This window comes from Triticum urartu, chromosome 3, assembly GCF_003073215.2.
Source record: "Triticum urartu cultivar G1812 chromosome 3, Tu2.1, whole genome shotgun sequence".
NCBI classification, from domain to species: domain Eukaryota; kingdom Viridiplantae; phylum Streptophyta; class Magnoliopsida; order Poales; family Poaceae; genus Triticum; species Triticum urartu.
In genome coordinates this window covers 149735801-149760635 of record NC_053024.1, presented here as the reverse complement: position 1 = coordinate 149760635, position 24835 = coordinate 149735801, and the positions used below count along the sequence as shown (strand labels likewise).

The 24835-nt window shown below is 43.7% G+C and overlaps 1 protein-coding gene across 1 annotated transcript; it reads right to left on the bottom strand.

Annotated features, from left to right (window-relative positions):
• Window positions 1-23307: 23307 nt before the first annotated feature.
• Window positions 23308-24283, bottom strand: LOC125548199 (abscisic acid receptor PYL9). The gene has a single exon (XM_048711867.1). It carries the CDS (start codon window positions 24145-24147, stop codon window positions 23542-23544), a length of 606 nt encoding a protein of 201 aa, XP_048567824.1. The 5' UTR covers window positions 24148-24283; the 3' UTR covers window positions 23308-23541.
• Between the last annotated feature and the right edge of the window lie 552 nt (window positions 24284-24835).

Below are 24835 nucleotides of genomic sequence, written 5' to 3'. Positions count from 1 at the left end.
AAACCTATTAACCGGAGGCCCAGCCCAGAATTGTTGTTTTTTGCCTATTTTAGGGTTTCGAAGAAAAGGAATATCAAACGGAGTCCAAACGGAATGAAACCTTCGGGAACATGATTTTTGGAACGAACAAGATCCAGGAGACTTGGACCCTACGTCAAGCAACCAACAGGGAGGCCACGAGGTAGGGGGCGCGCCTACCCCTCCCCCCCAGGCGCGCCCTCCACCCTCGTGGGGCACATGTTGTTCCACCGACGTACTCCTTCCTCCTATATATACCTACGTACCCCTAAACTACCAGATACGGAGCCAAAACCCTAATTCCACCGCCGTAACTTTCTGTATCCATGAGATCCCATCTTGGGGCCTTTTCCGGAGCTCTGCCGGAGGGGGTATCGATCACGGAGGGCTTCTACATGAACACCATAGCCTCTCCGATGAAGTGTGAGTAGTTTACTTCAGACCCACGGGTCCATAGTTATTAGCTAGATGGCTTCTTCTCTCTTTTTGGATCTCAATACAAAGTTCTCCCCCTCTCTTGTGGAGATCTATTCGATGTAATCTTCTTTTGCGGTGTGTTTGTTGAGACCGATGAATTGTGGGTTTATGATCAAGTTTATCTATGAACAATATTTGAATCTTCTCTGAATTCTTTTATGTATGATTGGTTATCTTTGCAAGTCTCTTCGAATTATCAGTTTGGTTTGGCCTACTAGATTGATCTTTCTTGCAACGGGAGAAGTGCTTAGCTTTGGGTTCAATCTTGCGGTGTCCTTTCCCAGTGACAGTAGGGGCAGCAAGGCACGTATTGTATTGTTGCCATCGAGGATAAAAAGATGGGGTTTATATCATATTGCATGAGTTTATCCCTCTACATCATGTCATCTTGCTTAAAGCGTTACTCTGTTCTTATGAACTTAATACTCTAGATGCATGCTGGATAGCGGTCGATGTGTGAAGTAATAGTAGTAGATGCAAGCAGGAGTCGGTCTACTTGTCTCGGACGTGATGCCTATATACATGATCATACCTAGATATTCTCATAACTATGCTCAATTCTGTCAATTGCTCAACAGTAATTTGTTTACCCACCGTGAATACTTATGCTCTTGAGAGAAGCCACTAGTGAAACCTATGGCCCCCGGGTCTATCTTCCATCATATTAATCTTCCAATACTTAGTTTTTTCCTTTGCCATTTATTTTACTTTGCATCTTTTATTTCTCTGTATCATAAAAATACCAAAAATATTATCTTATCATATCTATCATATCTCACTCTTGTAAGTGACCGTGTAGGGATTGACAACCCCTTATCGCGTTGGTTGCGAGGATTTATTTGTTTGTGTAGGTGCGAGGGACTCGTCCGTGGCCTCCTACTAGATTGATACCTTGATTCTCAAAAACTGAGGGAAATACTTACGCTACTCTGCTGCATCACCCTTTCCTCTTCAAGGGAAAACCAACGCAAGTGCTCAAGAGGTAGCACCCCCGCTCCTGTCCCAGCTCCCATCCCCGCGCCCGCGCCAGCGACCATCTCCGTATCATTGACGGGCTGGTCGCTGAGCACTATCGCAAAGCTGGAAGCCGCGGGCATCAGCAAGGTCTCCGCGGACCCGCGTGAGCTCGTGTACATGCCAGCGCGAGCGCCCGTGCCCGTGCCCGTGCGTGCCCCTCCACCCACTGTGGCATCAGCCCCCGTGCGTTTGTCTGCACCCGTCGCGCCCATGCCCCTGCCCATGTGCGCCCCTCCACCCACCGCGGTGTCGGTCCCCGTGCGTTTGGTTGCACCCGCCGCGCACGTGCCCGTGCGCGCGCCCCCCTCAGCGGCATGGGACGTTGCCGTCGACCGCTACCTCTCAGCGGCGCCAGTTGAGGTCCTCCCGCGCCCCGCCCGTCGATCGCGCGATGACATGATGTTTGATTTACAAGTGAAGAACATTTTGTGTTGCCTTGAAGACTTCAACAACAGCGTCCCGGAGGGCGACAACGACAATGACGGCACGGCACGCCGTCTCCACTGCTGCCGGAAATAGTTTTTTTGGGGGGGTTTAATACTGATCTCGGATTCTCGATCATATGAATAAAAATTCGCAGTGTGACTGAATGAAAGATATGGTTTGAACAAACTTGCATTTTTCTCTCTTAATGTACAGACTTATCAAACGATTTTCTTTTGAAAAAAACATCAATGGTTTTTAAATATAAAACACTCATCTCAAACGTTTTAGTTAGAACACCCGTATGCAAACGGACAGCTTCCCCAGGTAGCCATGGGAAAATGTGCCGAGCAGGATTTGTGCAGCTCTTGATCGCAAAAGTTTTAGATAGAACACCCGTATGCAAAGTGAGAGCTATGGTCTTCCCCCTTAAGTCAAGGGAAAATTCATGGTGCAGGATTTGTGCATCCTTTCAACGCAAACGGTTGTTTTGGATGACCCGTGTGCAACCACGTAGAAATAATTGGGTAAGATTTGCATCTGTCATATTGGGTATGTTGCCATTTGTCAAACTAGAAAGATTGACATTTGTTTATCTAGTAACATTGCCATTTGTCAACCTTGTAACACTGCGATTTGTCAAAATATGTAGCTAAAAATCACTAGTACTATCTAATTTTTGCAACTAAAATCACTAGGACTATTCATATGGACACCACTAGCAGGCGTGAGTTGATGGACGCATATGCAAATGTACCATTGATTACATACAACAAGTCATCAACCCAGAATGACAATGAGGATGCATGTTGGATTATAGATCATTTCCAACAAAACATTCTAGTAAAGTAAAGTTTTTCTCACACAACAAATAACAAAGCGATGAAATGAACTTCAGCTCAACCACTCGTCGGTGTTGGAAATGCTTGCTTTGAACCAGAAGTGATTCTCTGGGAAGGGCCAGCTACTGTCAATCTCGCGACCAAAGCAGGAGTGATCATCCAGGCTGAAGCAGCCTATTTCAATACCCATATTGTGATAGCCACGGTAGGGAAGCATAACAATGTCCGAGGTATAGATACAGTTGCTTCTCATAAATGGTAGTAACGTTGTGTCAACAGCAGCTAGATCGCCTTTCACCATCATTGGATAGTTTTGTCCAAGGAAGATCGAGTTTTCTCCAAGACTATCAATACTGAACCAGGGAGAAGGTGTTGGCGCTAGCACACTAGTATCCATCCCGAATACCCTGCAATGGATGTTGGAATAGGTCCGGAGAGTGCGACCATGCGAGACAAGACATGCTTCCTTAGTAACATCAGCAGTGCCATGTATACAGACAAGAAGAGGTGATCCATCGGAATAAATTGCCAGGCGCCACTAAGTATATGGGTCCTGCTCATGATCATCACCGTCGTCATCTCCCCCTTGGTTATAAAAATTTTCAAGTATAGGTGGTGGAATATTCACAGAACCTTGGAAACACAAGAAGGTTAATTAGTAAAGGAAAACTAGCTAGCTAACCCGCATGCATGTGGATGAAACATTATAATTATGCTAGAAGACAAACGTAGCAAAACCATAAGGATTCCATGCAAAAATGGTGCCACGAGTGGTGGCAGCAAACACAAGACCCTTGTATTGAATTGCATCACAGTGCTCATCTATGTATAAAATTGATTTTTGAGCAATATCCATCGAGTCATGGAAGCAAGGACAGCAACAAGCTTGTCAAAGATGGAAACAGCTTCATAGTTCGTGTAATCCCAAGAGCGGTTGGGAACTCGACAAATTGCTATCTTCCGTAGACGACGGTCACCATGGTCGTATTTGAACGTACGTAGAATACCGGTGTGCTCAACTTCAGGGCAGTCTGAGATTTTTGAAAGTGGAACCCGGTGACGAGTCTACACATTCACAAGTTCGCACTCGCAGTTGTACCCAATATAAACAACCCAATATCCATTTGCGCCTGTCCAAGCCTTACGCTCAAGCGATGGCATCTTAACATCACACGTATCATTATCAAGCGGCATCAACTTGCACAAGGCGAGGCTTCCATCGTCCCCGCGCTAGTGATCAGGGTCACGGCGAAGAAGATAGGGGAGATCAAACCAATCCTAGACCCTTGGGTTGCTTGTAATGATGTTATTAGTTGAGTCGAGAATGGTCTTGAACAAACTTGCCATGCTAGTTGAGGTGATGACGTCGCACCGATCAATGAGTTCCTCCACCACGTCGTCTTTCAGATCGGGGCAAGAATAACGGGGTCGTTTCCGGCATGTTCCCTCCATGGAGAAGGTGATCGAACAATGACAGAAGGAAGGGTGAAGGAAAATGGAGGGAGGAAGAGCGTGCGACAGCAGTTCCAAATCGAGAGGGAAAGGCGAAGAGGCGGTGGATGGTTGCCACGATACAAGAATAGGCTAGTGGGGAGCGAACGGTTACCACAGAGGTCACACACTGACGACAAGGCCGAGTGAACCGCATGCCGTGTATTGCACACACCTTGATCTGGCTGACCATTTATTTTGTGTTGCCTAATCACAAACAGTTCATCCGAGTGAACCGTATGTTGTATATCGCACACACCTTCATCTGGCTGCCCATTTCTTTTGTGTTGCCTCATCGCAAACAGTTAATTAAACTGAACTGTATGCCCTACATTGCACATGCAACTAAAATCTGAACCGTGTTTGATGCATCCATCATCGCAAACGTTTTGCACCTTTTTGACAGTTTTTACACGACCGTTTGCGATTATTGCATCGCACGCAGTTTCCTCGAAGGGTCTGTGATCGTAGTGTCACGTTAGCAGCATCCTGCAGTAGTGTTTGCTCTTGTATCACTATATTTACTCATACAAACTTATTTTTAAATTGAAGGATCCAATCGAAACTCCAATTGCACAATGGGTATGTTTACGCATGTTTCTTTAACAGGTTTGCTCTTATAAATAGCTCTGTTGATTTCAATTTCAATTGTGTATACAGTTGACTTCTCATATCATGCACATTACTAGCATCACAACAGAGCCAATAGTGTTGTTGTATATGTAGACCCGTGGTACCCGTCCGAAATCTTGTTGTGCCATGTAGTTTCCCACGCTTTGTATTCTTTCCGTCCTACTTTCTCTTGAACTGATATGATTTGAACCGTGTCTCTATTTTGATTTGGCAAGACAATGGAGTGACCATATGAAAGGATCAATATGGTTGACTAGAGGGGGTGAATAGGCAATCAACAATTTTAGCTTTTCTTTTACCAAATTAAACTTAGCATCAAAATAGCTTTTCTTTACCAAATTAAACTTAGCATCAAACCGCTCATGTACCGCTCAGCAACTGCTCTGGACCGGAGAGGAATCACCCCCATGGGCGGTGGTTGAGCGGTAGTGCTCCGGAACAACCGCTCGCTCCTGGTGCATGGGGTGGCTAAGTCCCAAGCGGTACAACCGCTTGGTCCTCCTGTAGTACCGGTATGCAAAGCACAACCAGAACAACCGGGCCACCACCGCTCGAGTACCTCCCCACCATAGAAGCAAGTCCGGTGGTTGGGAGGTACCCAGCCGATACAACCGCCCAGAGCACCATGCTAGGGTTTACCAAGTGGAATTGCGGTACTACCGCCCTGGGGCGGCGGTACAATCGCTTGGGAGACGCCTGGAAGGTGCAACCCCAGGGCATCACCCCTGGGGCGGTGGTTGGGCCAGTTCAACAGGCCAGCGGTACAACCGCCTAGCAAGGCGGTACAACCACTAAGGAGAGACCTCTAGACCAGAAGGAGCTAAAAGGAGCCTTTCTCTGCACAAAATGGAAGGTAAGGTGGGTGATAAGAAGAGTGTACGTGCAATGATTCACCCCACGCCTTCTGATGTGGATTCCCTCTTGATAGTACGGATTTCCTACGACCAAGGAAATAAACACATAGAAAACTCCATCTTCGATCTTTTCCTTCCAGAGAGAGTGCCAAACTTATGCGAACCTGAAGAGCTAAACACACGATTAGACCACAAGGAAAGTTGTCATCATCACCCAAAACACAAAGATGGGAAATGTCCTAACACCATAGGACATAGATATATGTTTGTTTGATGCTTTTATAATGTACTACTTGGCAATAGAAGACTTGGTAGTTTAATCTTGTCCACCTTACTAATGAACTGGTTCATCGGAATGAGTTTCATATACTAGTACATGCTAAACATGTTATGTGTCTGCTTGTTTCTTCTTTTAGAATATTGACAGAATATTGGGGAAGAGTGCCTTATTAAGCAATGGTAAAGGAAGTAATGCAGATAAGGTTCAGGATAGTGAGACATCCTTGTTGGTCTCCAACGAAGCTGATAAAATAGCTAAGGAAAACTATCTTGAAGACAGTGAGACAACCCCAAAGTCCTGTCTTGGTTTAGTGTTCGAGTTACTGGCCACTACCGTCGGCACAAGCTATTCAAACTCACTGTCTGAATCAGTTTGGTTTCTTGAGTCTCAACTACAAGCTGAAAGACATCGACCAGCTGTGCTGCCACAAGAAGCGGAAGGGCTGCGGAAGTCCCTGGAGCATTCAGATGCATACTTTCTAGTGCAACAACAAGCGTTGGAGGATTTTAGCGCCAAACAGGACAAAGCTAATAAGCTTGCTAAGCTTATTGCCAGCATGGTGGATACCCAAGATAACGTTTCTTGAGCTCTTCTGAAGTTGTTTCATTTATGGACTTGTTTTGCTGCCGCGTTTATTTGCACTGGTGGCCAATTTAGACGGCCAGTGTATGTAATATGTTGCTTTGTTCCCTAAATTTGCACTGGTGGCGAACTTTGATGCCAGTGGATGTAATATGTGTAATAGTCGTAATAGTCTAGCGTTAGTTGCTTGCTTATTTATTTCCTTATTGTCTTATTTAGTTGTTTGCTTGTAGTCATTGCAGTTCTTTTCCCACGTTTTTCTAGTGGCCACAATAACCTATTTTTGGTAACTATGCCACAATAACCATGGCAACACACTGGCTGTTGTAACCATATGCCTCCTGCGGGCCGTAGGATCCATGGGCCTTCTATGGGCCGTAGGATCCATGGGCCCTCTACGGGGCGTGTGATCCATGGGCCTTCTATGGGCCGTAGGATCCATTGGCCTTCTACAGGTCGTAGGATCCATGGGCCTTCTACGGGGCGTATAATCATTTCGCCAAACATGGGTTGTACTATTTGTGGACCATAACGGGCCGTTAATAGGCCGTAATTGATAACGCTATGAAAACAGCCCAACGGGTTAACGGGCCACAAACGGGCCGAATGTAACCACGGGATGAATTTGGCACACAAACGGAATAGGCCAGTAACAGACCGTAACTAACCGAATTCTAGAAATGAGCCCAAGAATAAATGGGCCCTTAGAAGGCCGAAAGTTGACACAGGTTGGAAATGGGTATAAAGCGATACACTGTTCATTATGGGCCAGTTTCATCTCGGGCCTTTAATGGGCCAAGAGTTACAAAGGGCCTCCTATGGGCCGAAAGACGTTATGGGCCATACATGGGTTGGAAGTTACAATGGGCTGGTATCATATTGGGCGGCCCAGATGATGCTACTAGGCCAAATTCTGGTAGGTCGTGAGTTAGCGGGCTGTAAATGGGCTATATGCGAACAGGCCATTAACAGGCTTTCCGTGGGCCGGCCCGCTACCTTTTTACCAAGTCAAACGGGTCGGCCTTTTCACTGGAATGGACCTCTGTTGGGCCGTGCCACATGTCGATGAATCATAGGCGCCTTCAGTCCAATGAGTGGATAACATATGTCCCAACGGTGAACCGACACGTGGTTACTCTGGCCATTGATAATTTTACAGGTGGAAAATCCCCATTGGTTTGGGCTGTTAACAGGTTATCAGATCCAAACCAGAACCGATAGCTTAACAGCGACCCATTACGGTGGATGCCACGTGTCAGTCACCCTTGACGAAATCACTTCTGTGATGCGCGATTTATCATCATGGAAGTGGACACTTCCATGATGATAATTTTGGTAATGTCATGGAACACTTCTACGACAGCACATGTATGACTATCTTGATTCTGTCATAAAATCGTCATGGATGTACATGCATGGCAGAAAACGTGGCATACTGTGGCAAACACGTATCATCACGGAAGTGTATTTTTTGTAGTGTATCTGCTAAAATGCCACAACAGACAAATCAACACTACAATTCGCAATATGACTTATCTACACTAACTAAACTATACAACTCAGACAAAATTTGTGAGGACATGGTTATACCTTCGACGCGTGTGTCCCTAGCTTCTTGCTCCTCTCTTCAACTCAGCAGCACCGGCCACCTCGCGGAGTACTTCCACCACCAGACAACGACAGCACCACCACCGCCCCCTCGACGATCCGAGGTTCAACTCTGGATACAACCCAAGCCGCACCTCCTCCTCACCACCTCCTCCTCCTCGACTGCTGCTCCTCCTCAGCACCACCTCCTTCCAAACCTCACCTCCTCCACCACACCATGGCTCCTCCTCCCCAAACACACAAAAAACTATCCCATAGGAAAAAAACAGTAGGTCGTCGAAGATTACTACGATCTACCTATTCCGTGGCTCGGATGTGAAAAATGGGTGGAAAATGGAGGAGATCGGCGCGCGGTGGCGAGGTATACAGAGAAAAATGAGAGAGAGAGAGAGAGAGAGAGAGAGAGAGAGAGAGAACAGAGGTGAGAAGACGAGAGGGAGGAGAAGAGCGCGTCGGCCTTATCCAGACCTCTTCGGTCAAGGGAAGGCCGAAGAGCACTTCGGCCGCTTACAAGCCGAAAATGGCCCACTTCGGTCACGCGTAGGCCAAAGCTACTATTTTCGGCCACCCCCACAGACGCCAACTCTTCGTCCTAGATAAGCCCGTCTTCGGCCAATGTGTGACCCAAGATTCCTCTTCGGCCCACACGAGGCCGTCGGGGTCATAGTTTTGATTTTTTTTTTAAATTAGGTGCTATAGTTTCCGAATTTGCTATAAAAACATGATAGTTTCAAAAAAATCCATCTACTCGGCAGCGAAACGACGACGTAGAAGGACTCCATCTCGCAGGAACACTGCTGGGACACGACCTAGACTGTGATGCATGACGCAACTCCGACTTTTGGTACGGTTTCTCCTGAAACTGGCATGACACGCCAGGTGAGTACTTTGAATGTACTCGCAAGCTCACAACAAACAATACAACAATGACAAACAACAACATGATATTTAAGAAAGTTATATGCAAGAACATGGCATGCTACTCATGAAGTGTAGGTGCTTGCAACACATGGTGCATCGGACCAGCTTACCGGCTTGGTTACCTCATAACCAAATACATCATCTTACCATGGTGATCACCTTCGGATCACAAGGGAAACCAACTTGATGATCTCGACAGATCATCCACCATACAAGTGCTAACAATATAACATTAGTGTGCAGATTAATTATTTCTATTAACCCACGGTGTGACCTACTATGAACTACACACTCTACAGAGGTTAGTACACTGTACCCACACCACAGAACTCATGGCCTCGTATTCCCATTCGGGTGGACCAACGGCGTTCCAATAGAACCAATCTACTGCATGACACTCTCCCGGCCACTCCGACCAACTCCCCTTTGGGCTAAGTCATGGGTGGCCTCCGATGCCACTCTGGACATCAAACGGCCACCGTCGTGGCAAAACAAAAATGGTCCCAAACGGGGACAATGGTGCCAAAACAACTATGGGCACACAAGGCTATGCCTGCCTACCGCGCCAGGGTAGCGCAAGCGCATAACCTTCCCTCGTTGGAGGCACCAGCGAGAGGCATGACAGTAGATAGAATAAGGGCCTTCCCATAAAGGCAAAAGTGATTGCACTGGGAAGCTCGATCCGGTGGCACCATGACTCGATCAACAACATGTTCAAGTTGGATTATTATCATGTTTAACTTGAAATGAAATTTACTCGAGCCATAGTATGCCATGAAATATACCATGATATGCATATGCACAAAATCAACATAATGACGATATTAACATAACCATGATCAACACAAACTCTACTGCATAAACTTGACTAAGTAACCATCATACTTCTGTAAATATAGTAAGAATAGCTTGAAAGTTAAACTAGCATAAGTTAAATTATTAAATTAACTAAATGCAATATAGGACTTTAAATTCAAGTAAAAAATCATAGTCGTTGCAATGTCACCCTTGCAAATGTTTGGGGTGGCTTGCCTTAGTTCAGAGGAGGGTCACAAAACTCATGGTCCTCTTCAAGACAATTTGAACCTTCTGAAAATGATCCAAATGGCATAAATAAAATGTCACATAACTCATTTAAATGCACCAAAAAATATTTACAGCAAGGAAAAATCTCAACTTTTGGATGCTGAAAGAGGAGCTCATAACAAAACTTTTGCAAAAGAATCATCTCATTTTGAATTATGGTTTAGGATTTAGGGCTGGTCAAACTTCAGTAAAAATATTTGAATTTAAACTAAAAACAGAAAATCTCAGAGAGGGCCACGTCGAAGGCGTATTTTCAGAATATGTCTTCACTTATACCGCTTCGGGAGACAGAAGAGAGGCTGGCAGGTGGGGTCACCCCGTCAGGTTTATAGGAGAGAGAGAGAGAGAGAAATAGAGACGACAGCTCGACCGGCGATGGTTCTCAGGCGAGGAGGCCATGGCGGGCCTCGGTGAGGAGGGGGTGGACGCGGCTCATCGAGGCAAGCACGTACGTACCAGCAATGTGGGCAGAGGTGGTCGGAAGGCGTCGCGGTGGTCTTCTACAGAGACGGCGGGCAGCGGGGTTCATCAAAGTTTGGGTTTCTGGCAAGGTGTCGTCGGTCCAGCAGCACTGTCACGTTCCAGTGAAGCTCATGAGCACGCTTAGGGGGTTGAGGGAGGACGAAGAGCACCAAAGGGAGCGGGTGGCAGAAGGGGATCCGTGGCCAACTCTGGCGACGATCGGCGGCTGGAGGCCCGCGCGGCTTTGCCGCGGTGCTACACTAGTGTTTTGTGGCCAGAGGAGTCGAGTGGGATGGCTAGAATGGCTCGGGAGGAGCTGCATTTATAGGGGAGGGCGAGGTAGAGCTCGAGGCCACCGAAGAGGGTTCTGGAGCGGCGAGAGGCGACAAGAGTGGCTCTGACTCAACGAGATGGCTCACTAGTGTTCATCCAAGCATAGTGGAGAGGTAGAGCCAAGCACAGGGCGCGAGGTGGGACGACACATTCACGCGAGAGCACTGTGCTCTCTGCTCCGCCAACTCTGTGTCCGTCGAGCCAGCTTTCGGCGTTGGGGAGCGACAGAGAGGGGTTGGGAGGAAGAGGTCGAGGTAGAAAGAGGGTGGAGACACGCGGGGGTGGCGCGGGGTGGCTTCACGGGCGAGGCAGAGAGGTGGCCGACATGCAGAGCGCGACGAACGCATGCCAGACACCATGAACTCTCGCGGTCACCGTGTGCACTGATGCAATGCGGTGCGCCAGACTTGCCAGACCGTTTCTGGGCTCAATTCCCTTCAAGGCTAGGTCGGTTTGTGGTCTTGGTTTATCACAAGGTCGACCAGACAAGATGGGAGAGAGCTGTCAAGTTTCTGGACAAAAATTGTTGCAGCATTTTGTGAGAAAATAGAAAGAGATAAGAGCTGAAACTTGGAGGCTAAGGTTCAGGTTGGAAGGTAGCCATGCTATAAAAATTTCAACTCAAAAAGATCATGCAAAAATACACTTCCTTCACAAAGTGCTTTTTCTGACCAGAAGAGAAAATATCTTCTTGAGCCAAAATTCTTCACGTGACCATGGGATATTATTGCATAGGAAGGTGAGGCATGGTCTAAAGAATAATAGGGAATTTATTCAGATTGTTCTAAGCAAGAAAAATGGGGGTTGCTTTGGAGCAGAAGTGAAAAAAAATATTCATTTTCAAGCAGAAAATGAATATTATGCCATTGAGAAAAATATTTATATGGCATTATTTGAGAGGGATGATGTCAAGAGATTTTTTAGAGTGCCAGGAGTCACTTGGGGGAAAATAAAAAGATTTCCCGAGTGTTATGTCTAAATGAGTTAATTCAAAACTCAAATTCAAACCAAATATTCAAGAAAACTCAGAAAAAGAAAAGTGGCAGAAACCAGGGTGTCACATTGATGTAGTGGCGAAGCCACACTTGATCTGTGAGGTCAATTGACTACATATATTTTTGTAAATACATCAGACAACAAGTAGAAATCAGGCAACAAAATCTTATAAAATCATACATTTAACTACACAACACCCAATTGACTACATATGATATGATTCCTGGCACCGCCACTGCATTGATGGATTCCAATCTTGATGTATAATGATCTTGGTTAATAAAGTTGGATCACATGATGTTCACCTCCCTCTCTTATTTACATGGTGAATTGAGTCTTGCTCTTTGAGGTTTCTTCATGTTGGATTGAATATTTTGGATTTGAGATCACTTGATTCATGTCTAACTCGCGGATACCCGTGGTGACATTGGGGTAATCTACGTGGCATAAGAGTTGAATGATACGATCATAATGGTGTTGTCGTAGTACGATCTCTCTGGCTATCCTTGACACTTTGGGGGTGGTTCAATAGATTGATTGGAAAAACAACTTTGAGGTGGTTTGCTACTTACGTGATTTTGTCCTACCTTCTCCAATAGAAATAGGAACTTTGGAGTGATTATTTTTTGCACTTTGAGGGATTATCATGTGATTCAATTATGTTAATGATGTTGAGAGATTGCACTAGTGAAAGTATGAACCTTAGGCCTTATTTTCAAGCGTTGAGACACCGTTTTAGCTACTTTTGTTACTTGCTACCTTACTGTTTTTATTCATTTAGATTACAAAAACTTATTTCTACCATCCATATTACACATCTATCATCATCTCTTCACAGAACTAGTGCACCTATATGGCTGACAATTGTATTGGGTGGGTGTGTTGGGGACACAAGAGACTACTTGTATTTTGTTGCAAGATTGTTTGAGAGAGAACCACCTTCATCCTACATCTCCCACAGATTGATAAACATTATGTCATCCAGGGAAATTTGCTACTGTCCTACAAAACTTTACACTTTGAGGCCCATCCAATTCTACAGGCATAAAGTTGCGTAGTAGACATCGGGCCATTTCAAGGATGTCGAGATACAAATGGGCTCTCAAACGGAGCCTTCTGGCCTACCTGGACACTCTCCATTGAACATGGTCTAGTTTGTACATCATTGAAATGAACCCAACTTTTGAAGGAAGGTGGGTATTCCCATGGAAGGAATCCATGCCAGGTTTGACGATTTCTGACATCGTATACAAGTTGCGATACGTCTGCTCATTTGTCGGACTTTTTCACAGGAAAACTCCAGAAAATGTAAGACTTATTGAAAACCCAAACAACTTGGCATGGTGCCTTGAATTGGTCATATGAGGCCATGGAAAAAAGTTAGGGCCATTTCAAGGATGTCGAGAAAAGACGTGCTCTCAGACGCAGCCTTCCGACCCTACCCGAACACCCTCCGTTTGACATGGTCTATTTTTGGACACCCTTGAAATGACCTCAACTTTTGCAATCAGGTGGATATGCCCATAGTAGGCATCCATGTCAAATTTGAACAATTTCTGACGCCATATGCAAGTTGCGACACGTCCGATTATTTATCGGCCATTTTCACCAGGAAAACTCCAGAAAATGCAAACGTTGTCAAAAACCCAAACAACTTGCATGGTGCCTATAATTGGTCAGACAAGTCCATGTAAAAAAAATTGGAGCCATTTCAAAGATGTCGAGAAAGAATGTGCTCTCATGCGGAACCTTCTAACCTACCCAAACACCCTTCATTCAGCATGTCTATTTTTTGACATCCTTGACGTGAATACAACTTTTGTGAGAAGGTGGGCATGCCCATTGTAGGCATCTATATCAGGTTTGAATGATTTCTGACACCCTATGCAAGTTACGACACGTCCGACCATTATCGGCCTTTTTTCACCAGGAAAACTCTAAAAAAATGTAAATATTGAAAAAAAGCAAAAAAGCTTGGTATGGTGCCTTGAATTGGTCATACAAGGCCATGCAAAAAATTATTTGAAGCCATTTAATGGATGTCGAGAAATAGCGTGCTCTCAAACGAAGCCTTCTAGCCTACACGGGCACCCTACGTTGAACATGGTGTTTTTTGAACATTCTTGAAATGACCCCAAATTTTGCAAGCAGGTAAGCATGGCCATGGTTGATACGCATGTCAGGTCTGAAGGAAAAACGTATTTAAAATCATAATTGAAACAGTAAATGGTTTTAAAGTATTTAATAAATATTTGAAGGAAAAAGGAATTTAAAATCATAATTTAAAACACTTACTTAAAATTGTTATTTTGGCATTCCAAAAAATATTTCGAATTTTTGAACAGGTTTCTGAAACAATAATAAAGTTCAAAAAGGGAAAATGAATTGACAAAAAAGAGAAGAAAGCGAAAAAACAAAAAAAAACTTAGGCCTTGGCCCAAGTAGGCGATGACATCGCTACCGTCGGGTGCGCATTGGGCCGGCCAAGTGCTCACAGATTTGAAAAGGTTCACCGATTCAAAAATTGTCGCAGTTTTAGAATTTTGTTCACAAATTCATAAAATGTTCCATTTCTCAATAGTTCCAAAAATTCAAAAAAATTCAGGGAGTTTCAAATAATGTTCGCGCTTTCAAACTTGTTTGAGATTTGAAAAAAAATTCTTGTTTTCAAATCCATTCTATACAAATACAAACAATGTTTGGGGAAATTCAAAAAGGATTGGTTCAAGTTTTCATTAATATTTTTCTAATTTGTATTCAAAATTTGTTAGTGATTTTCAAAAAATGTTTGTCATTAAAAAATCACCCTTTTATAAAAAATGTTTGTGTTTTCTCATTCTTAGCAATTTTTTAAGATAGGGGCATTTTCTTTGGAATTAATGTACCATTATTTAAAATAGCAATATTTGTTTTTTGAACAAAATTAGGAAAAATGAACATTTTTTTCATTTTTTGAACAAAATTTTAAAAGCACGAGCATTTTTGGAAAATAGAAAAGAACCTGAAACGGAAGAAATAAAAAATAAAAAAATACATATAGAACAAAGAAAAAGATGTAGGTTTTTTGGAAAAAATTGATAATCTAAAAAAATATTCATGAATTTGAAAATAGTTCCTCGATATGAAAAAAGTTCACGGGTTTTGGAAAAAAATTCCAAACAAACTGAAAAAGTTTATGGATTTGAAAAAGTTCACTAGAATGTGGCAAAAAACTGAAAAAAATTCATGGATTTCGAAAAAAAATCGTGAGATTTGAAGTTCACGAAGTTGAAAAATATTCAAAAATTGGAGAAAAGCTCTTACATTTGGAAAAAATCTCTAATTTTCAGAACATTCATGCATTTGAAAGTATCTGAAAAAGGAAAAAGGAAAAAGAAATAGAAAAAAGAAAATAAAAGAATATACCAAAGAAAAAACGGCCAAAACAACCAAACAGATAAGAAAAATCAGTGTCTTTCCTTTTAACATTGTATTTGACGCACTACTAAAGATGGAAAAAGAGGAATTTAGACATAGGAGGTGAAGCATCCCAGGTGGTTAATATGTCTGGTTATGAATCGTGAGGTTCTGAGTTCGAGTCTGACGTAACACTGCGTGTGACGGGCAGGCAGGTTGGCTGTGTACAACTACGTACAACTCGTATGTACGACATACAAACATGGATATACCTTATGGTCAAATGACCATAGTGCCCTTATACGATCTGTGAGGGGAGTGTTCTGAAGCAAGGCTCCTAAGTTATATGCTCCGGTGCAGAACCACAGACAAATTAATAATCCCACTATGACTAGCCTGAGTATTAGTTCAACAATAAAGTAATTGAATATTACCTAGCCTATCAAAGAGACCTACCAATATTACTCGGTCGGTATCCTCAAAAAAAAATATTACTCGGTCGGCTGATTTAGCATAAAAATATTGCACTACAAGCCTCTGCTGAATACAAGAAGTTTGTTACTCCCGCAATCCGTATTAATTGATGGGACCTCTATACAATGTAAGTAAGATTATATAGAGGTTGTGATAATTAATTCGAGTTAGAGGGAGTATACCTTCTTATTTGGTTCCATTGTTAGAACAATTCATTCACGTAGGTGTGACATATACCATTAGCAGCGTTTCAGTTTTCGCAAAACTGCTCTTCCTCACCTTCACAAGATTACGTACAACTACTAAAGCTTGTATGCAAGAAGGGCGGGAAACTAAAGATTGATATTTTTTATTCTGTCCTTCATAGTTGTCCATTAGAGTCAGAGCTGCGTTGTCTGGTCGCAGGTGACTGATTTTTGGCGTCACGCTGAATACAAGAAGTTTGTTACTCCCGCAATCCGTATTAATTGATGGGACCTCTATACAATGTAAGTAAGATTATATAGAGGTTGTGATAATTAATTCGAGTTAGAGGGAGTATACCTTCTTATCTGGTTCCACTGTTAGAACAATTCATTCACGTAGGTGTGACATATACCATTAGCAGCGTTTCAGTTTTCGCAAAACTGCTCTTCCTCACCTTCACAAGATTACGTACAACTACTAAAGCTTGTATGCAAGAAGGGCGGGAAACTAAAGATTGATATTTTTTATTCTGTCCTTCATAGTTGTCCATCAGAGTCAGAGCTGCGTTGTCTGGTCGCAGGTGACTGATTTTTGGCGTCACGCTTCATATACTTCCACATGGCCCCTACAGTGTGGGCTGAGTCAGCGATCGTCTATGGAGAAATCGGTCTCGTTTGCTCAAGGTTTAGGGATGGCGATGATGCCTTATAGGGGAAGAGTTATGATGATGATGCCAGTGCGTTGTCTTACCGAGGCCCTCTTTGAAGTGGTGTGTGTGATGTGGTGGTGGGGGGGGGGGTCACCTTGTGTGTGCCGCTCAACGGTTCGTGATGGTTTTCACCTGGTTTTCATAATTAACCAGGATTGTTTTTGCCTATTTTTCTCTAATTAACTGGACAACTCTTTTCTTCTTAATGAATGTAGAATCCTGCCACTTCAAAACTAAATAAATAATAATAATACCCAAAGTGTTTGGCCGTCGTCAATGAAGGGCAAGGCAGCCACACCCGAGGTAGAGTGGAGAGGAGTGGCCCGGACACCTGTTGAGGCCAGCCACGTCAGATGTAGGGCTGGGTGGCCGAGGTAGACGATGTGAGCACCATACGCGGGGCAACATGGGCACTGCGTCGAGGGCGGCGACAGAAGCACTGCAAGAAGCATGGACGTCACGTCAATGGTAGCGTGGTCACCGGAGCTTAGTGTTGGGTGGGGGAGGGAGGTGCATCGGCGTGTTTTTGTGAGGGAGATCGTGGCTACAGTCTATCAGGAGAGGCAGGACGTGCACGGGGCAGTTTGTGGGTGATGACGGTTCTGATTGGCAGAACATTAAATCGGGCCTTCACTAGTAGAAAAAGGGTCAAATGTGAAGCACATTAGTGCCGGTTTGAATTAGAGCCGGCACTAATGTGTACATTAGTGCCGGTTCGTGGCGGCGATCAATAGTACCGGTTCGTGGCGAACCTTTAGTACCGGTTCATGCCACGAACCGGTACTAAAGAGGCTGCATCAGCCTGCGGTCAGGCTATGGCCCCACCATCACCATTTAGTGCCGGTTCTTACCACGAACCGGTACTAATGAGGTTATGGCAAGCTGTTTTTAGTCCCACCTCGCCAAGAGAGAGGCAGTATGAGCGGTTTATAAGCCGTGAGTGCACAAACAATGATGAAGAGTTGCAATGCTCACCTACATGTTGATTAGCTTCAAGCCTTGCGGAATAGCATAGATTGCACTGAGCTATGTACAGTGCAGTCTACACTATTCCGAATGGCTTGAAGCAAATTAATCAGCATTGCACCTCTTTTTTATTTTTAATAACTTATTTAAACTCCGGACTTCTTTTGTGTTCAGTATGCAGCATTTAAAGCGACGTCATCAATTTCCAACATGTTCTGACATCATTTGTTGTTTTTCGGTCATTTACCTAATTGTTTAGAGAGCTAAATGACCGTGAAATTGAAAATCACTACAAAATGAATCCTGAAAATGTTGAAACTTGGCATGGTATCATCATATCACTCGCATAGCATGCGCGAAAAAGTAGAGAGGGTCACGGCAAAAACTGGACGCACTTCGTGTACAAACTGGACAAACTCTTTCCGAGTATCAGGGTTTCAGAGTCCGGAGTGGGTACTAATGTGCATCCCACCAATCAGGAAGAATCACACGGATCGTGTGTTTCTTTCTAGCTCTTGCGAGTCGTTGGATCAAGGGTGTGTTTCTTCCTAGCTCATGTGAGTCGTTGGATCGAAACTACCACAATCACTTTGTGAGCCAGACGACCCTATATATAGCTAGCCCACCTCTCGCCTTCCCTGCATAAGTCTTTCAGTTCATCGACTACATACATCTACCAGTTCATCGACTGCATACATCTACCAGTTCATCGACTGAATACAAATCATTCGGATTCGCCATCATACGTCCAACCGTGCATTTGATATGCATATATATGCATCACGAGCCACGGTTGGGCTGTATGATGGCGATACCGATTGGTTTGTTCTAGATCCGACATAAAAGGTTTGATACAACTTCTTTTTTGTGACATAAGAGATATCTCTCCTCCTACCTATTTTAGTTACACAACTACCTATTTGTGCCAAATTTTCACTTTTGCTGTTGCTCTTGCATCATAAGCATCCATGTTAACTGGACTTACAAGTAATGCAATTTAACCAAACAATCTTGTGATCTTCGCCAAGAGAGAGACAGTATGAGCGGTTTATAAGCCGTGAGTGCACAGACAATGACGAAGAGTTGCAATGCTCATCTACATGTTGATTAGCTTCAAGCCTTGCGGAATAGCATAGATTGCACTGAGCTATGTGCAGTGCAGTCTACACTATTCCGAATGGCTTCAAGCAAATTAACCAGCATTGCATCTCTTTTTTATTTTTAATAACTTATTTAAACTCCGGACTTCTTTTGTGTTCAGTATGCAACATTTAAAGCGGCGTCATCAATTTCGAACATGTTTTGACATCATTTGTTGTTTTTCGGTCATTTACCTAATTGTTTAGAGAGCTAAATGACCGTGAAATTGAAAATCACTACAAAATGAATCCTGAAAATGTTGAAACTTGGCATGGTATCATCATATCACCCGCATAGCATGCGCGAAAGAGTAGAGAGGGTCACGGCAAAAACTGGACGCACTTCGTGTATAAATTGGACAAACTCTTTCCGAGTATCAGGGTTTCGGACTATACAAAATAAATAATGCAGAAAATAAAAAAACCATACAAAAAAATTACTCAAAAATAAATAGAAGAAAATAAATAATGCAGAAAATAAAAAACTATATAAAAACTACTCAAAAATAAATAAAAGAAAATAAGTAATGCAGAAAAGAAAAAACTATATAGCAAATTTGTTGGCACACTGCCCTGTGGGTCTACCAGACCTAGGGTGTGCAAATGCAGGCACAGGAGGGCCAACAGACCCACAGGGCAGCGTGCCCTAATTAATTAGGCCCAGAAGCCTGCTATATAGAGGAGTTCAAGAAGGTAGCCGCGGTTGGGTTTATAAACCAGTGCGGCTGCCCTTCGCCGGGCGAGGTGGGACTAAACTTTGGGGTGGCAGCGCAAGGCCTTTAGTACCGGTTGGTGGCTCCAACCGGTACTAAAGACCACCCTTTAGTAGCGGTTGGAACCACCAACCGGTACTAAAGGCCTGCTCTTCCCGCCTCTTTGCCTGGCCAAAGTAGGCCTTTAGTGCCGGTTGGTGGCTCCAACCGGTACTAAAGGCTCACCCTATATATACAGCACTTATGAAATTTCAGTTACATCTCCCCACTTCTTTCGTCAACCTCTCGCGCGCCGCTCCCGTAGTCGTCGCCGCCCGTCGCCCGTCGTCGTCCCCGCCGCCGCCCCGAACGCCGCGCGCCGCCGTCCGTCGTCGTCCCGCGCCGCCGTCCGTACGTATCTCGCTCTCTCCTCGCGCATACCCGGCCGCCGCGCCGCGCGCCGTCCGCCCCGAACGCCGCGCGCCGCCGTCCGTCCCCGCCGCCGCCCCGAACGCCGGCGCCCCCGCCCCGTACGCCGCCGCCCCCGCCTCGTACGTCGCCACCCCCGCTCGTACGTACGGGGCGGCGCGCATGCACACACACACACACACACATGCATATACCACACACGCATACACACACATACACACATACGTACACACATATACGTATACACACACATTTTTTTTCTTATTTTCTGTTTTTCAGAAAAGTTAATTAGATGATCGAATGTTAGATTAATGTCGAATGTTAGATGAATTAGCTAGATAGAAAAATTGTCGAACTAGAGATTAGAACTAGTTGAATAATTAATATAACTAGTTTATTTTTAGTAAGAAAAATTTAGGTATATGAGATTTGAACTAGTTCAATAATTAATATAACTAGTTTATTTTTAGTAAGAAAAATTTAGGTATATGAGATTTGAACTAGTTCAATAATTAATATAACTAGTTTATTTTTAGTAAGAAAAATTTAGGTATCTGAGATTTGATGATCTAATTAAAATATTATTTGTTAATGAGTTTTTCTGTTTATTTAATTTTTTATATATTTTGAGTTTATATAAATGTTAGATTAATGTCGAATGTTAGATGAATTAGATAGAAAAGTTAAATATATAGTAATGTCAATTGAATATATAGTTAGATATATTAATGTCAAATGTTAGATGAATATATATTTGGCTAGATATAGGTGTTTAATGTTTCACCTATATGAACATAGGAAATGTCATCTGACGACGAAAAAGATTTTATTTTGTGCAAACATTGTGAAGACCAGCGCGGCCTGTGCGACAAAATTTCCTTGTTGATGGTAGGCACTTCAGCATCAAGTTGGATGAGACATTCGAAGTTGATACAGTAAGTCACTTTGTCAATTATTATTTGAATGCAAAACTTATGCTTCATTTGCTTCAACTTATAATTTTAAATTTTCACTATTCTACTATAGCGCATCTCCTGCCATGCAAGAATTTTTGTCTTGGATAAGATAGGTTTTAGTGCTATAGATGATATGGAGGTAAAGAGAGTTTACTTGAAGACGGAGCATGGGCATACTTTCAACGTCAAATTATATAATGGAGACACATACACCCATTTTGAATGCAAAACTTGGCAAGCACTATGCAAGGCTTATGCATTTGAGCCTGATATGGTTATCACCTTTGATATTCGTCCGGAAGATGATATTAAAGGTAATATAGACATCTGGGTCGATGTGCAAACGCCTCCAGTTCTACCATTTGGTGAGTTTTTCTCAACCATGCATGCATATGTTTATGTCTTTCATACAGTTTATTCAAAAATAGTTGACAACTAATTTGTATTGTCAGCTTATTTCGGTTCAAGCAAACATGCCCGGCGCTTGGTAGACAGGACCTACTACTGCCCCGGGGCTCAACTAAACTGCGAGGAGATAAGTCATTATGTTTCATGGCTTGAGGATCTTAATACTGTTAAGACAATTTTTTTCCTACACTTAGAAATGTTAGTACTCAAAACGTGCGACCAATGGTGATCGTATTGAACTACGGTCACATCTATAATCAAAAGATGGTAAGATTTTAAATATTTGTCCTTAATTAGTGCATCTTTTGCATATATTATTTTTGAAGCTAAACTTTCATTGCTTAGTATATTAATTACTATACGATGTTGTTCAACAGGGACTTCCGATGACAGTTGTGCCTCAGTGGATCGAGACAAAAGGTCGCATGTCAATGGTTAGCTTACGACCAAGATTTCCTACATTGCACATGAGTGCATTCAGGATTTCTGAAAGCGAAGAATGCTTAATAGTGAAAGATTGGAGAAAAATTGTTAACGATCACAGAGAAGTACTAGGGGGCAGTAAGGTGATGCGCAACCCAAGATTAGGAGACAGATTCATCTGCATGCTCCAGTATGATGAATCAGGAGAGCTATACATGTTCTATGCTATTCTACCTGAGAGGGAGCAGCAGGATCAGTAGCTACTAGTTCATGCTCTTAATTAGTACTTGTCTCATGTCCGTGTCCTGAACTTCGATCTTGGTGACGATTATGTTGAACTTGATGATATCTTTGCTTCTGTTACAAAGTGAATGTTTCCTCTTTAAGCTAGCCAGCGTTGATGATGATTAGATAGCTAGCACGGTAATGACTATGATGATTAAATAGTGGTAATTAGACGACTACGATGATTTTTAGCTAGCTAGAGTTTATTTATTTATTAATATGCGATGATGATGATGACGACGACGACTACAACTCATTATAACGTCAAACAATCCTAAATTAAATTGATAACACAAATTTAATTGAAAAATACAAAATAAAACAAAAACTCACAACCATTTAGTACCGGTTGGTGTTACCAACCGGTACTAAAGGGCTCCCAGCCCCCGGAGCTGGCTCGTGCCACGTGGTTCCCCTTTAGCACCGGTTCGTGCTGAACCGGTACTAAAGGGGGGGGGGCCTTTAGTGCCGAAAGGTTAGTGCCGGTTCTATAACCGGCACTAAAGGGCCTTACGAACCGGTGCCAATGGCCCGTTTTCTACTAGTGCTTTGATTGGGTTAGCGGACCGCCCAAGCAATAAGGATCAGACCGTAGGGTGTTAGTTGTCTTGTGTGCACTAAGTTTGGCAGCTTTAAAAGAATTGTAAATCATGTCTTTATAAGTAAAGGGGAGATAAGTAACCCCCCCCCCCCCCCCCCCCCCCCCCCACACACACACAAAAAAGTAGAGATAAATAGAGGTAGGATTTGCTCATGTGTTAGACAATAAGCTATTAGAAAACAACCTTGCTATATCTCAATCGATACTATATTCGTGAGATCTTACAGTGAAATGTATGCCAAAAAATAGATTTTTTTTCCTTTCTTCCATGTTATGTCACTTGACTGTCGACTGACACCTAGCAACACCCGAAAACAGTTTTGACTTTATTGTATTCGTTTTGATAAAGAGATTATATGTGAGAAATATCCAGTAAAACTCTCATGTTGAATGGAAATGAAAAGTAAAATAAAGAGGATAAAGCAAAGACACGAAGTCTTCGAATTTAGGTGAGTCTGAATTCTTTTAGCAATTAACTCCAACTTGCACTAGGGCTGCTCTTTCTTGTGACCTTGGCAACTAATACTTTTTACTTTTTAAAATGCCAAACCAAAAGCGCTATCTTAAAAGTATGAGTACCAACTACCCAATATTAGAGAGAGATTGGCAAAAACAGAAAAGAGTGATAACATGGTGACATTGCAAGATAACGATGGAATATACATACAAAAAACGAAAACAGAAAATAACACCAACTTGCACCCTCTTTCGATGTCATCACCCATCAGAACCGCAATAACATTAAATTCTCTCTTTTTTGGTGCAGAAAAGAAAACAGAAAAGCATCACAGTGCATGCATTGCATGCAACCGGGACCGGCCATGGAGAAACCAAGAACGATCAATCACTGATGATCAGCTTTGCTCATCCGACGGCGGCGGGGAAGAGGAGGAGGTGGTGGTCGCGATGGCGGCGAGTTTCTGGAGGTTGAGCTTGACCACGGTGTCGGTGAACATGCGGGTGTCCTCCTCGGTGTTGCCCTCCGGTACGTCGACGACGTAGGACTCGACAACGACGCAGTAGGGCGGGCCTGAAGGCTGGTCCGTGAACTCGGTGACGGAGGTGACGGAGCGGTAGTTGCGGAGGCGGTGCTCGCCGCCGACGACGCGGAAGCTGAGGATGTGGCGGTCGTCGTCGAGGATCTCGAGGCGCTCGGTGCTGGTGGAGGCGGGGAGGCCGGAGACGACGGTGACCTCGCGGACGCTGCCCACGGTGGCGCCGTCGCCGGCGGCGAGAGCACAGGACTTGATGAAGTGCTTGTAGCGCTGGGGATTGGCGAAGCCGCGCACGATGTCCCACACGGCGGCGAGAGGCGCCTGCACGCGCTGTGTGACCAGCGACGTGCACGTCCCGCTGGCGCGCCCAGGGAATGTGTGGTGCTCCTCCACCACGCCCTCCACCTCCCTCCGCTCCGGCTCCGTCAACCCTTGACGGAGCGCGCTCTCCATGTGGGGCTCCATGGTCTTCCCCCCTCTCTCTCTCTCTCTCTTTCTCTCTCTCTCTCTCTCCCACCTTCTCTCTCTCTCTCTTCTCTGGCTTCTGTGCAATTAACTAAGAGAAGGCCTACTTGTGTACGTTGGGGTTGATGTTGTATTTGCAGATTGGAGACGTCTCACCTTTTATGGTTGGCCTCTAGCGTTGTTGCGGGCTTGATGGTGTCTTTGTTTTCCATTTTTGAGCTCCTATTCGTCCTCCGAGAAATGTGATTTCCAAACTGAAAAGCAAATGCGCAGCTACCCTATTCCTTTCCTCAGGGAACATTTTTTATATTTAACATCTACTTCCTCCGTTCCCAAATATAAGTATTTTTGAAGATTTCAATAAGTGATTACATACAAAGCAAAATAAATGAATATACACTCTAAAATATGTCTATATACATCCGTATGTTGTAGTCCATTTGAAATGTTTAGAAAGACGTATATTTAGAAACGGAGGGAGTATTTGTTTACAACCATTGGATTTCACTGTTGACCATGGAATAGATATTTCTTTTCAATTATACAGAGAGAGAAATGCTTATATGGGGTGGCACTCCTCAAAATATGCATATTTTCCTGTAGCGGTGAGCTAATTTCCCAGGCTTACGTCATGTTGGTCAACGCAATCAATCCAATCAAATGGCTCAATATCATGGCCGTGATAAAC